Genomic DNA, 16,024 nt, shown 5'->3' with positions numbered 1-16,024 from the left:
AGCGACTGGACCATTTTGCCTCTTCACCAGCAGTGAATGAGAGTTCCTGTGGCTCCACATCCTTGCCAGCATTTGGTGCTGTCAGCATTTTGGATACTAGCCATTCCAATAGATTTTTAGCGATATCTCGTTTTAATTTCCAATTCTCTAATGACATATGATATTGAGAATCTTTTTTTTTTTTTTAAAGATTTTATTTATTTGACAGAGAGAGACACAGCGAGAGAGGGAACACAAGCAGGGGGAGTGGGAGAGGGAGAAGCAGGCTTCCCGCCAAGCAGGGAGCCCGATGCGGGGCTCGATCCCAGAACCCTGGGATCATGACCTGAGCCGAAGGCAGACGCTTAACGACTGAGCCACCCAGGCGCCCCGAGAATCTTTTTATATGCTTATTTGCTATCCGTAAATCTTCTTTGATGAGGTGTCTGTTCAAATCTTTGCCCAGTTTTTAATTGGGTTGTTTTCTTATTGCTCCTAACATATATTATATATATTTAACATTGATTATGTATAACAATGATAATATATGTTATGTAATATATAATAGTATCATATTTTATATGTTACTGTTATGTATTATTATTATTGCTATTTCATATTATTAAGTTTTAAGAATTCTTTGCATGCTTTGCTTTTCCAATTAAAATCATTGGCATCCCTCTAGCACGGAGCCCACCTGGACCACTCACTGGCCCTGACTCCACTCGGAGACGCTTGCTTTGGGCTCAGAACCCTGCCACCTGGCAAGCCTGCCTCCAGAACAACCTGTCAGAATCCCACCCAGGTGCAATGCCATCTCCTCCAAGAGGCTTCCCTAACTCTCTCGAAGTTCCAGTTCTCTCTCTAGGATTCATTTTGGATTATTCATATGCTTTTTTTCACCCTGCCTTGTCTGTAGGTAAATGAGTGGCAATTTGACCTCTCTTGTACATTTCTTAGGAACAGGGTTGACCTAATAGTCATTATATTCCTTGACTCACTTATCACAGTATCTTAAATACAATTGTTACACAGAATGTCTCTTGAATCATACAGGGAAATGGAGACTAGATGACCACTACAGGGAAGGCAAGAAGTTGGAGAGAAAGGCAGGTCAGAGTGTTGTTGGAGTGTCTGGCAGATGTCTCAGACCTTAAAGGAGGTTTTGTGTTCTCAGTAACTGTCCCACCTCGTCCCTGCCTTTTAGATGAATGGTAATATTTTTAGTTTAGTTGGCAAGTTTCTGCATGTTACTTAATCTATATAGGCATAAAAGTCAAGTGCAGATTTCTATTTATGCATGAGATCACTCTTCAGATTGTTGCATCTCCCAAGATAGGGGTGTCTGCAGAGGTCATTAGTGTCGATCAATTAAATTATGAATTTTGGTTGATGTGACTTTTTCCAAAATTTCTAAAATAAAAATGATACATGCATACGTTTTTAAGAACTCAAATAGCTTAGAAGGCTCTGTTCTATTCCTCTTCGTGCCCATTGGCTCTGGGAAGAAAACACCTTTACCCACTTGGATTTTGTTCTCCTGGTGGTTATAATTTATCTCTAAATAACTTGCATAGGCATTTGTTTCTTGAATTTTTTTCAACCTTAAAAATTATCTACTGGTTTCCCGCTATAATATCTACATTTATAAAGAATAACTATCAAGTCTTATTTGGGAGGAAAATTTACTTTCTATATTTCTAGGCAGTCCCACAACCCTCTCTGGCCTCTGTTTTATTTAAATGAAGGTAACAAGAGGACAGAAGGAGGCAAAATTTATTTTAAACCTTATTCCTGAAAGAAAACTTCATAATTTAAGGGTATAGTTCTATTGTTGTAGACAAACTCCAATCCACTTTGAGAAAAATCTTTTTTGATATGTTTTACTTGTATAGCTACATTTTCCAGAAATGCACTAAGAAGCTTTTGAAAATGGTGAAGTATCTGTGGTTTTCTTAAAGTAGTCATTGTAACATAGTTTAAAAGTTCAGTGTACGGGCGCCCAGGTGGCTCAACCAGTTAGGCATGCAGCTCTTGGTTTTGGCTCAGGTCATGATCTCAGGGTGGTGAGATCGAGCCCCACGTCAGGCTCCCCCCACTCAGTGTGGAGTCTGCTTCCCCTCTCCCTCTGCCCCTCCTCCCACTTGTACACACTCTCTCTCTCTCAAATAAATAAATCTTTTTTTATAAAAAAAAGTTCAGTGTAACAATGAACCTACAATGTTCTTACAACATTCTATCCCAGAGACAGCAATGAAAGAAATACGGTGATTGTAAAATACTCATTTTCCTGAGAAAGGAAAAATACCAAGGAAATATACTAATCTAGTTGATTAAAAGTGTACCCCAAAGAATCTCAGGTCTGTCAGTGCTCTGACCTCTCTCTTTGTTCCGTACAGAATGGATGACGTACTGATCGGGGCACCTCTCTTTATGGAACGTGAATTTGAGAGCAGCCCTAGAGAAGTAGGGCAAGTTTACCTGTATTTGCAAGTGAGCGCGCTTGTCTTCAGGGACCCGCAGATCCTTGCAGGAACCGAGGTTTTCGGGAGATTCGGTAGTGCTGTGGCACACTTAGGAGACCTGAACCAAGATGGATACAATGGTAATTGACACCAATACATGGAAATTGTTTATTTGCCATAATTCATGTTACCGGTACATGAAGGAAACAATGACATCTTAAAGTATTTACAGTGGTGTGTGTGGTACGGTTACTATTACTGGTTTTTAATAAAGTATCAAAAACCTCAAGGCAGTTTAAAATTTATATATGCAGCTCTAAATAAAGGCAGCAATTATTTTTTAAAGTGATATTTGGATTTAGTGACTCAAAGAAAACTAGAGAACCTTCTGTTATGTACAGAGTCAAGACAAATAAATACATGTCGATATATGGACAAGTATATTGCCTTGTGATTAACCCACATGGACTATGTATAGGTTATGCTGAATTTTAATTGGTCTGTAAACTTTAGCTTAAGGGCAACTTCAATGTTTGCAATAAAGTAGTGTTAAATTTTTAGTTTAGGATTATGATTCTTTAAGCTAAGAATTTGTGAATGCCTTGCAAGTACCTTCTCAGAAAAACATGCAAGCTCACACAAAGTTTTGCATACGTGTTCGGGACCTTTAAATTAAGAAGCAAGGTATAATGGGTTTCTTAAAGTTCAAGGGAGTAACAGGAATTTGCTCCAGCAAAATAGCCTAGGGAGTGTTTGCATCAGATCAGTATTCATTAGTGCTTTTGGCATTTTATGTTTTCTTTGAAAAAAGACATCCCAGAAATGTATGGTTAGTAATTTTTAAAGTGCCATAAAACATAAATGTATATTAAAAGTTCATGATTCCAGGAAAATAATAAAAAAGAGACAAGTTCATCTTTAACTGATATGCTGCTTTCAGAAACTGCCCTATCCCTGAGCACCAAGCGAAATAAATAATGCTAAATTATCTATCAAGTCATCTTTTCCACCATATTTTCCTCTATTTGTCTTTTTTCTCAAACCCTTCATGATATTTTTGAAAGCTAAGAGAAACATTTTTAATGACATTAAGGGGGTTCTGCCTTTCTGAGCCTCACTGCTTTTGAGTATAAAGTGGGCAAAATAATTCCAAAGTGGGAGGAAACACGGGACAGATGTGAACTGACTTAGAGGAGGTGAAGGAAGGGCCCCTTTGCACCTGTCACATGATGATATCTTTAATTTCCACCATGATCTGAGATTTGAGATATTTATCCCTTTACCTGTTAAATGAAACTGGAATTATGATCCTCATTATGTAGTAAAATCAATTCATGATTTACTTAGTCTTACCAGACTTACTTTGGAGCAAAGAGAAATAAACAACAAAGTGAGGACACATAACTGTCGTCCACTGGGGTGAGCTATTATGTTATTGTGTTCTTATTGCTCTTTTTTATGTAAAACTCAGTCTTTGTGTGTATTGTTTAAAACAATCCTGAAGAGCACAATGTGTGGAAGTTACTCTTCATTGAGTGCTCTATTTAAGTGGGAGTCAGGGGATAGGGTTCTTTCTAGGTTCCCCAATGTCCTCTACTGTAAAATGCATCCTGCCCCCCTCATGGGACAGTGTAATCATTACATTATGTAATCTTTGTACAAGAGATTGTTTATTTCTTTTGACAAGAAACTCATAAGTACCTTGCAAAGGTGCCTCCCCTGTTTTATCCAGTCTACTGATGTGACCCAGCCCTCCCTGTTTCTCGCTAAGTTCCCGTGTAGACCACGCTCTCCCTGCTCCTCCAATGGGCCCAGCTTTTTCGACCTTTCGACCTTGGCACACCAGTTCTTTCTGCCTGGAGTGCTCTTCCCTCTGATTTCACACAGTTGGTTCCATTTTGTCCCCAGCTTTCACTTTCAACACGAGCCTTAGCAACACCCTGTCCAATCACCGAATCTAGAAATAACCACCACTCTCCATTACATTAATATATTTGATTCTTCTGCATAGAATGTGTCACTTTCCATCTTTTTCATTTTATTTTATTATGTTATGTTAATCAGCATACATTACATCATTAGTTTTCGATGTAGCGTTCCATGATTCATTGTTTGTGCATAACACCCAGTGCTCCATGCAGTACGTGCCCTCTTTAATACCCATCACCAGGCTAACCCATCCCCCACCCCCATCCCCTCTAGAACCCTCAGTTTGTTTCTCAAAGTCCATAGTCTCTCATGGTTCCTCTCCATCTTTTCTTGATTGTCTCTCTATTCAAATTGTCTACTACCTGCACTAGAACATACACTCTAAAAGCAGCATCTGGTTTGCTGTCATACGCACTGCATCCAACATACAGCGGTCACTTGATAAATATTTGCTGGATGGATAAAAGACAACAAATAATTTATGGTTGCTGCAGCATTACAAAATTTTCCTGGAAAACTTAATGAGCCCTTTGGATTCTAGGTTACTAGAAGGATTCTAGGTTAAGACTGCACTTAATTCTATCTCTAAAACCTTCTTTCCTTAAAAAATATGTTCATGTGTCCCCATTTGCAGACATTGCCATCGGAGCCCCCTTTGCAGGCAAGGATCAAAGAGGCAAAGTGCTCATTTACAACGGGAACAAGGATGGCTTAAACACCAAGCCTTCCCAAACTCTGCAGGGAGTGTGGGCCTCACAGACCATCCCTTCGGGCTTCGGCTTTACTCTAAGAGGAGACTCAGACATAGACAAGAATGATTACCCAGGTAAGGGTTTCTTTCCTCTCCCGCCAGAGAGCCCACTTCCTAGAAAGAAGCCCGTTCTCAGGATGGTGCATCACATGTAAGCTTTTCCCTTGTAAAGGCAAAGGCCCAGCTTAACCATGGACAGCCCAAGGCTTTTGTGCATGATTCCTGAGTGACTTTCACGAGCATTTAAAGGCAGATAAAGGGATGCCTGAGTGGCTCAGTCGGTTAAGCGTCTGCCTTCAGCTCAGGTCATGATCCCAGGGTCCTGGGATCGAGCCCCACCTCAGGCTCCCTGCTCAGCGGGGAGCCTGCTTCTCCCTCTCCTTCTGCACCACCCCTGCTTGTGCTCTCTGGCTCTATCTCTCTGTCAAATAAATAAATAAAATCTTTAAAAAATAAAGGCAGATAAAATAACCCCTCCCTTTCCCACCAGGAAACAAAATATTTTTCTTCTCAATTATTTTCCTCACTTCTTACTACTATTCTTATTTCATAGGGCCATTTTGTTTTGTTTTGTTTTGTTTTGCCGGGGCATGATAGTGGATATTTATTGGGATCCTTGCACAGTCCACGAATCACCCCCTACTTTCTTTGGAAAATGTCACCCTTTACCTCAGGGCCTATAAGATTCCTTTCCTTAGGATTTGGGACTGAGAAAAACTGTAGATAGTCTCTTTGAGTGGATAAAACTGCAATATGCTAACTCTGGAGCTGAAACACTACTGGTCCTCACCGCCTGCCACCTATCCACTTCTGGGCACACTGCTATGAAACCTACCTATGTTAATGGCGGGGTGCATATGTTGCCCCATTGGTTAGATAGCAGCAAGTATTCTTTACATGTTTTTGATACAAGCCAGCTGCCTTTTGCAGGAAGAAAGAAAAAGGTTGATTGTGATGTTTGATGTATATTTATTGTGAATTACAGCTGTTTCATCTGCCAGACTGACTAGAAATCAGGTCACCTAGTACCTGAAATAACCAAAAGCACAGACATGTAAAAGGTGGTTTGATTTACATTTACTCTTTGTCACATGATCTCTTCTGCAAGTTACAGATGTTCTGTATTTGAGCAGGACCAGACACTTAGTTTCCTTGTCTTAGGGAAAAAGAATTCTACCAAAAAGCAGGCATGGGACCAATTATATTGCTAACATTATTGCAATTATAGCAATTATTACTACTATGCCATCTACTGCATAGAAGATAGATACAGCTCATATCCACTAGAATATTATTTTTTAATATTTCTCATGCACACATACATACACTCACACTTATATGTACATACATGTGTATGTATGCGTGTGTATTTTTTGTGTATGTATGTGTGCCCCAAGAGAGTTTGTAGGGTAAGGTTAGATGACACTCCACTTCCTTCTTTTTGGGAAATATCAAACCAGTGTAAAAATAACCTATTAAAGTTAGCAGTGTGGCTGGGAACAGGGGAAGGGAAATAAGACTGCCCAGGTTAAGATTCCCATCCATCACAGATGGGCTGTGTGGCAATGGACAAATTACTTGATTTCTCTGAGCTTCCATTTCCTTACCTGATATTATGGAGCTAACAATACTTCCTTCACTGCGTTATGTGTGTTTGCACTTTCTAAGTTGGGAAAAGATTTTTTACAAAATGTTATGAAATGGCTTAGAACAAAAAAGGAAATCCATTTGATTGACATGAACAGACTCAAAGCTACTTTACTTCACAGACATATTGGGCCATATAAAGTGTTGAAAAGCCGCATTCTTGGATTCTGGAGATGGACAAAATGGGTTTCAAAATGGACTCCACAGTTTCCTAGCTGTATAAGCATAAGACAATTTCCCAATCTCTCTTCAGTCTCCTTCTCTGTGAAATTAGGTATAGGAAGTTGGTATAAAGACAAAATGGCATTGTTGCTATAATATGAAATGAGATGATGTGTTTAAGTTAAAATGGGATTACATAGAACATAATTTAAAAAATGGCAGCCTTCCAATCAAGTTTTAAAACAAGACTGTATTTTGGAGGTATTCTTTTCTTACACACACTAGTTGACATTATTTTCTTTTGCTTATTTAATTTCCATGGCCCCCATTCTTAATTTACAACACCATATTTGCTTCTCCCAGCCCAGATGAACACTGATATTGGAGACTCTGTTGGGTTGAGACGCACTCATAAAATTCCTGTTGCTGGACCCTCCCTAGAGGCTTCTGATATCAGGAGGTTATTGCCCTGCTATGATGTAGTTCCACCACTCACCCCATCCAACCTCCCACCCCTAAGTGGGAGATGAGGCATAAGGGACTTCTCCCATTTCTCACTACTGTGATTTACTGGGTGCCAAGAATGGAAAATGTTCTTCCTTCTTAAGCCCTTAGGCAGTTGAGGGCATTTACTGGACCTGAGCTAGGTGATAACGATGGCAACTGAAAGGAAAGAACTAAGGTAATAATGTAAATGAACAATAGTCAAGACTTGGTAATGACTTGCCATGATGGAAGGTAGAGAAGGTGGAGTGAGTAAGGAAGAGATGCTAAGGATGACTCTGGAATTTTGATCCAGAGTACGTGAGAAAAGTATGGTAGAATGGAGAGACATGGGGAGATTTTGTTATAGAAATATAGAGATTCTATTATAGAAATAATATTTGGAATAATTTTCCTAAATCTAGTTTAAACACTCAGTATTTGTTTCCATTTTTTACCGTGCATATTGTCATTGGTACACATACAAAAATAGGAGTCATGAGTATATTCATTTCCGGCACCAAAATTCTTTTTCCTATTTAAAATATGGACGTATTCAGGTCTCTGTGTTGGTGCTGATTGGAAAATGAGGGTTGGCCAGAGGAGTATCTTGTATACATTAATTGAGTGAAAGCATTTCAGAGAAGAAACAGCTGTGATAGTCAGAAATCCCTACAATTCAATGTTCTAGCCTAATCCTGTGAAACATGATTGTATAACAAGACCATTTGCTAAATGCATAGCCCAGATATTGGAGGGTGGAGGAGGGGAAGTGCAGGTTTTGTTGACACACAGAAATCTTGCAGGCAATAAAAACTGGGGAAATACATGGGCTGAATGCCAAGATTATCATTGTCTTCTTCAGGCCCGTAATGTCTGATGATTATAACATGAAGCCATCTCAGACAATTATACCAAATGAAAAATAAATGACTCATTATCTGTTTTAATGAGTGCTGTGTGTGTGTGTGTGTGTGTGCGCGCGCATGTGCATGTGTGTATGTGTGTGTGTGTGTGTAAGCAAACAACTGAGCAAGAAAGAACCTACACATAAGAAGAAATAAAAAGGTGGCTTTAACCAAGGGAACAATGCATAATCAAACATTGAGCTCCTTGAAATTGATTTGAAGTTTAGATGAACTAAATTCAAATCTTATAGTCAAAGTTTCTTTCTACTTCTCAAAGTGATACTCAAGTTTTCCTGAAAAGTAAAACATGATACTTAAGTTTTCCTGAAAAGCAAAACATGATCCTTACTGAGCAAGATTTTCATAATTTCATTATAAACACATTAGAAATTAGTATATAGGGCGCCTGGGTGGCTCAGTCGTTAAGCGTCTGCCTTCGGCTCAGGTCATGGTCCCAGGGTCCTGGGATCGAGCCCCGCATCGGGCTCCCTGCTCCGCGGGAAGCCTGCTTCTCCCTCTCCCACTCTTCCTGCTTGTGTTCCCTCTCTCACTGTGTCTCTCTCTGTCAAATAAATAAATAAAATCTTTAAAAAAAAAAAAAGAAATTAGTATATAACCTTTCTTATAAAATATCTTATGAATTAGATTAAATGGAATTAATTAAGTCAACTGACAGAGTTCCTGGACTTGAATCCAGGTCATAAAGTGGAAGTAAAAGTGAATGGAGAGATAAAACCCATGAGTTCTAGAACCATCTCTCCCAAGATAATGTTCCTTTAGTAACTCAGCTTCTCTGGGCCTGACATTATTCCCCTGAATGTGACATGATGCATGGAAAGCTTCTCCAAAGGTCTTTTTGAACTCCATGCTCCTCTGATCCTAAAATCCAAAATCTAGACTTACTGCTTTCCAGATAAAGATACTACCAAAAAAAGAGAACTATAAGCCAATATCTCTGAAGAAGATAGATGCAAAAATCTCCCCCAAAATATTAGCAAACTGAATCCAGTAATACATTAAAAAAATCATTCACCATGATCAAGTGGGATTTATTTATGCAAGGGTGGTTTAATATTCCTAAGTCAATTAAAATGATGTATCAGTCAATAAGAGAAAGGATAAAAACCATCTGATCATTCCAATAAATGCAGAAAAAGCATTTGACAAAAGTACAACATCCAGTCATGATGAAAACCCTAAACCAAGTAGTTTTAGAGAGATCATACCTCAACATAATAAAGGCCATACATGAAAAACCCACAGCTAACATTATACTCAATGGTGAAAAACAGAGCCTTTCCCCTAAGCTCAGGAACAAGACAAGGATGTCCATTCTCACAACTTTTATTCAACACAGGACTGGAAGTCCTAACCACAGCAATCAGAAAACAGAAAGAAATAAAAGGCATCCAAATTGGTAAGAAATAAGTAACACTGTCACTATTTACAGATGACGTGATATTATATACAGAAAACCCTAAAGACTCCACCAAAACACTACTAGAACTGACAAATGAATTCAGTAAGGTTTCAGGATACAAAATCAATGTGCAGAAATCTGTTGCATTTCTATACACTAATAATGAGCAGCAGAAAGAGAAATTAAGGAAACAATCCTTTTTACAGCTGCATTAAGAACAGTAAAATACCTAGGAATGAACTTAAACAAGAAGGCAAAAAGCCTGTACTCTGAAAACTATAAAACATTGATGAAAGAAATTGAAGATGACACAAAGAATTGGGAAGACATTCCATGCTCATGGATTGGAAGAACAAATATTTTTAAAATGTTCCTACTACCCACAGCAATCTATAGATTCAATGCAATCTCTTTCAAAATACCACCAGCATTTTTCACAGAACTAGAACAAATAATCTTAAAATTTTGTGATTCCATACAAATAATCTTAAAATTTGTATGGAACAATGAAAGACCCCAAATAACCAAAACAATCTTGAAAAAGAAGAATAAGACTGGAAGTATCACAATCCCAGATATCAAGTTATATTACAAAGCTATAGAAATCTAAACAGTATTGGTACTGGGACAAAAATAGACACATAGGCCAATGGAACAGAATAGAGAGACCAGAAATAAACCCACGATTATATGGTCAATTAATCTTCAAAAAAGGAGTCAAGAATATCCAATGGGAAAAAGATAGTCTCTTCAACAAATGGTGTTGAGAAAACTGAACACTTACATGCAAAAGAATGAAACTGGAGCACTTTCTTTTTTTTTTTTTTTTTAAGATTTTTATTTATTTATTTACTTGAGAGAGAGAGAACAAGCAGGGAAGAGGGGCAGAGGGAGAGGGAGAAGTGGACTCCCCGCTGAGCAGGGAGCCCGACATGGGACTCAATCCCATGACCCTCGGATCATGACCTGAGCCGAAGGCAGATGCTTAACCGACTGAGCCCATCTGGAGCACTTTCCTACACCACACACAAAAACAAACTCAGAATGGCTCAAGGATCTAAATGTGAGACCTGAAACCATAAAAATTCTAGAAGAGAGCACAGGCAGTCATTTCTCTAACATCAGCCATAGCAACATTTTTCTAGATATGTCTCCTGAGGCAAGGGAAACAAAAGCAAAAATAAATTATTGGGACTACATCAAAATAAAAGGCTTCTGCACAGCAAAGGAAACCATCAACAAAACTGAAAGACAATATACTGAGTGGGAGAAGATATTTGCAAATTATGTATCTGATAAAGGGTTAATATCCAAAATATAGAAAGAACTTCTATAACTCAACACCAAAAAACAAATAATCCAATTAAAAATGGTCAGAAGACATGAGCAGAGATTTCTCCAAAGAGACCATACATATGGCCAACAGACACATGAAAAGATGCTCAGCATCACTCATCATCAGGGAAATGCAAATCAAAACCATGAGGAGATATCACCTCACACCTGTCAGAATGTCTAAAATCAAAACACAAGAAACAACAAGTGTTGGTGAGAATGTAGACAAAGAGGAACTCTCGTGCATTGTTGGTGGGAATGCAAACTGGTACAGCCACTGGGGAAGCTTCCTATAAAAATTAAAATTAGAATTACCATATGATCCCATCATTTCACTACTGGATATTTACCCAAAGAATATAAAAACACTAATTCAAAAAGATATATGCACCCTTATGTTTACTGCAGCATTATTTCAATAGCCAAATTATAGAAGCAGCCCAGTGTCCATCAATAGATGAATGGATAAATAAGAAGTGGTATGTATATACAATAGATTATTAGCCATAAAAAGGAATGAAATCTTGTCATTTGCAAATACATGGATGGATCTAGAGAGTATAATGCTAAGTGAAATAAGTCAGTCAGAGAAAGACAAATACCATATGATTTCACTCATGTGGAATTTAAGAAACAAAACAAATGAGCAATGAGAAAAAGAAACAAAACAAACAGACTCTTAACTATAAAGAACAAACTAATGGTTACCAGAAGGGAGTTGGATGGGGGGATGGGTGAAATAGGTGAAGGAGATTAAGAGTACTCTTATCATGATGAGCACTGAGTAATGAATAGAATTGTGGAATCACTATATTGTACACCTGGAACTAATATAACACTGTAAATTAAATATACTGGAATTAAAATAAAAAATAAAAAAATTAAAGAAAAAGGATGTTTTTTCTACCCATTCATTTATTCAATTTTTTATATGTGTATGAACTCATGGATATTTATTTTATTTTAAGGGCTATAATCCATTATAATATTTGTTTATATTTGTTGCCTAATGTGTTCTGTATCTGCCATTGGGAACCCTTTCCAGTTCATTCCTATGTTCTCATAATATTTCCCATCCTTTTATGAGCATTTCCTTGCTTTATAACATCACAATATGCTCTTAGCTCATTTTGTATTTTCCGTGCGCCAGCCTGAAATCAACCATTCTTTAAAGACCTACAGTTTCTTTATTGAATAACAATATTTAGAAATCAAGATCTAGACACTAGGTTTTATCATGGCAGCTGTGGCATCAAGACTTGTAATGCACTTCTGTAGATTGCTGGGGTGCCATATATTAACAGCTACGTTGCAAACCATCATTACTTGAAATCAACAAATTACATTTTCATTATTCAGCCTATATTTTGTAAGTCAACATTTTTCATTTTAGTTGTCAACAACAGGTATTTGGGTAACGTTAAGGTAGATAATATATATAAGCAGTTAACACTCTGAACAACATGCAGGAGCAATTATTAAATATTAGTTATAAATGACTACATTGATACTATTTTGACAGAATCCATGCCTTTAAGAAACAATGCAATCATGGAGATAATAAGGCATCCAACAATTAACTGTAGTACAAGACAGCATATGAGAAGAATTTTAAGAGGTAAAAAAGAATAATAATGAATGAGTTAAAAAGAGAAGTTTCTGCTCGCTGAGGTGTTCAAAGGAAGCTTCACAGGGGAAATAAGGGCTAAGCAAGGTCTTAAGATACAGGTATGATTTTAAGTGGTGATAAGGAGACAGCATTCCAGAAGAGGAACACAGCACGACAAAGACTCAGCACAAGAAAAGGCAGTTTTGGAAGTGATTTGGTTCAAACTGAGGAGAGCATAAATGGAGAGATTCAATGAAAGGTAGATTTGGGGCCGGTAACGAAGGACCTTGAATAACATGTCAAATAATTGGTACTTTATTAGGAAAATAGTGGAAAAAGAGATTTTGTTTAATAATTCAAAATGACACTTTTGCTTCAGTCATTAGCAATGAGCAGAATGAGCTGTCATGAAAAAGGAACTTGAGGGCAAAAGCCATTAAAGCATCCCAGGTGAAAGCAGGGCACTGAACCAGGTGAGTACACTGGTAATATCAGAGCAGCCTGGAGGTGTGTGAGGATAAACAGGCTCGGCCACCTTCACCCCTTTTGCATTCCCACAAGCAGTGAATGAAAGCTCCTATGGTTTCACAATCTCACCAGCATTTGATGTTATCAGTGATCTGGATTTGGGTCTTCCTAATAGGTGTGTAATGATATCTTGTTTTAATTTGCATTTCCCTGATGAGCATCTTTACATATGCTCATTGGCCAACTGTATGTCTTCTTGGGTGAGGTGTCTGTTAAGGTCTTTGGCTCATTTTTTTTAATGGGATTCTTTTCTTATTATTAAGTTTTAAGGGTTCTTTGTATATTTTGCATAACATCTTTTATCAGATGTATCTTTTGCAAATATTTTTTCCAGTTTGTGGCTTATCTTCTTATTCTCTTGACATTGTTTTTCACAGAGCAGAAGTTTTTAATTTTAATGTATCCTAGCTTATCAAGTCTTCCTTTCACGGACCATGCCTTTCGTGTTGTATCTAAAAAGTCATAATCGTACCCCAGGTCATCTATAGGTTTTCTTCTATGTTGTCTTACAGAAGTTCTATAGTTTTGGGTTTTACATGTAAGTCTGTGATCTGAGTTAATTTTTGTGACGTGTGTAAGGTCTGTATCTAGGTTTTTGGTGGGTTTTTGTTTGTTTGTTTTTTGCATGTGGATGTTTAGTTTTTCCAGCACTATCTGTTGAAGAGACTATCTTTGCTCCATTGTATTACCTTTGCACCTATGTCAAAGATCAGTTGGCCATATTTATGTGGGTGTATTTCTGGGTTCTCAATTCTGTTCCACTGATTTATTTGTTTATTCTTTCACCAACACCATACTGTCTTGATTATAGTAGATCTATAGTAAGTCTTCAAGTAGGGTAGTGTCAGTTCTCCAACTTTGTTCTTCTTCAATATTGTGTTGGCTATTTTGCATCTTTTGCCTCTCAATATACACTTTAGATCAGTTTGCTGATAGCCACAAAATAACTTGCTAAGATCTGGACTGGAATTACACTGAATCTGTAGAGCAATGACATCTTAACAGTATTGAGTTTTCCTATCCATGAACATGGAACATTGCTCCACTTACTGAGTTCATTGATATCTTTCATCAGAGTTTTTTAAATTTTCCTCATATAGACTTGTACGTATTTTGCTAGATTTATTCCTAAGTATTTCATTTTGGAGGGTGGATGGTAATGTAAATGGTATTGTGCTTTTAATTTCAAATTCTACTTATTCATTCCTGGTATGAGACAGTGATTGACTTTTGTATATTGACCTTGTGTCCTGCAACCTTGCTATAATCACTTATTAGTTTCAGGAGCTCATTTGCTGAATCTTTTGTATTTTATACTTAGATGATCATGCCATCTGTGAACAGAGATAGTTTAATTCTTCTCTTCCCAATCTATATACCTTTTATTTCCTTACCTTGTCTTATTGCATTAGCTAGGACTTCTGTTACGATTTTTAAAAGCAGTGGTAAGAGGGGACATCATTGTCTTGTTCCTAATCTTAATGGGAAAGCTTCAAATTTCTTACCATTAAGTATAATGTTAGCTGTAGGTTTTTGTGTGGATATTCTTTATAAAGTTGAAGAAGTTCTCTATTCCTAGTTTACTGAGAGTTTTTGTCATGAATAAGTGAGGATATTGTTGAATTCTTTTTCTACATCTATTGGTATGATCATGTGATTTTTTTCTTCTGTATTTTTTTGATGTAATGGATTACATTAATTGATTTTCAGTTATTGAATTAGCCTTGCATACCTAAATGACATTTGGTTGTGGTATACAATTCTTTTTATACGTTGTTGGATTCAATTTGCAAATATTTTGAAGATTTTTGCATCTATGCTCATGAGAGGTATTGACTCATAGGATTTTTTTTCTTTGTATTTTCTTTGTCTCATTTTGATAGTAGAGTAATACTGGCATCATAGAATGAATTAGGGCATATTCCCTCTGCTTGTATCTTCTAGAGGAGAATGTAGATAATTTATATAATTTCTTTTTTAAATCTTTGGTAGAATTCACAGGTGAACCCATTGGGGCCTTGTGCTTTCTGTTTTGGAAGGTTATTAATTGTCAATTCAATTTATTTAATAGATGTGGGCCTATTCCACTTACCTCTTTCTTCTTGTGTTAGTTTTGGCAGATTGTGTCTTTCAAGAAATTGGTCCATTTCACCTACATTATCAAATACATGGGCATAGAGTTTTCCTTCATTATCTCTTTAATGTCTATGGGATCTGTCATAACATCCCTTTGTTCGTTTATATTATTAGTAATTTGTGTCCTATTTTCATCTTATTTAGCCTGGCTAGAGGCTCAATTATATTGATCTTTTCAAAGAACTAGCTCATGGCTTTGTTGATTTTCTCCATTGATTTTCTGTTTTTAATTACATTGATTTCTGATCTAATTATTATTTCTTCTGCTTACTTTGGATTTAGTTTTCTCCTCTTTTTCTACTTTCCTAAGGTGAAGGCTTAGTTTATTTTATATCTTTCTTCCTTTCTAATTTATATATTTGATGGAATAAATTTCCCTCTAGGCACTGCTTTCACTACATCCCACAAATTTTGGTAAGTTGTGTTTTCATTTTCATTTAATTTAAAATATTGTTTAATTTGTCTTGGGTTTTCTTCTTTGAGAAGACAAAACCAGAGAGGAAGACAAACCATAAGAGACTCTTCATCTCAGGAAATAATCTGAGGGTTGCTGGAGTGTTGTTTAGAAGTATGTCATTTAATCTAATACTTTGGGATTTTCCAGCTATCTCTCTGTTATTGATTCCTAGTTTCATTCCATTGTAGTATGAGAACAAACATTGTATGACTTCT

At 37.0% G+C, this 16,024-nt stretch overlaps 1 protein-coding gene across 3 annotated transcripts in view; it reads left to right on the top strand.

The window, feature by feature from the left end:
* ITGA8 (integrin subunit alpha 8) overlaps positions 1-16,024 on the top strand; it is a 179,470-nt gene that overhangs the window by 68,210 nt on the left and 95,236 nt on the right. For all 3 annotated transcript variants that reach the window (XM_032425577.1, XM_032425579.1, XM_032425578.1), the window contains 2 exons: positions 2,379-2,584; positions 5,008-5,199. In XM_032425577.1, coding sequence (XP_032281468.1) covers positions 2,379-2,584; positions 5,008-5,199 — 398 coding nt within the window. The remainder of the gene's footprint in view (positions 1-2,378; positions 2,585-5,007; positions 5,200-16,024) is intronic.

This window comes from Phoca vitulina, unplaced genomic scaffold (genome assembly GCF_004348235.1).
Source record: "Phoca vitulina isolate PV1807 unplaced genomic scaffold, GSC_HSeal_1.0 scaffold33, whole genome shotgun sequence".
Taxonomy (NCBI): domain Eukaryota; kingdom Metazoa; phylum Chordata; class Mammalia; order Carnivora; family Phocidae; genus Phoca; species Phoca vitulina.
This window is presented reverse-complemented; position numbering and strand designations above follow the sequence as displayed.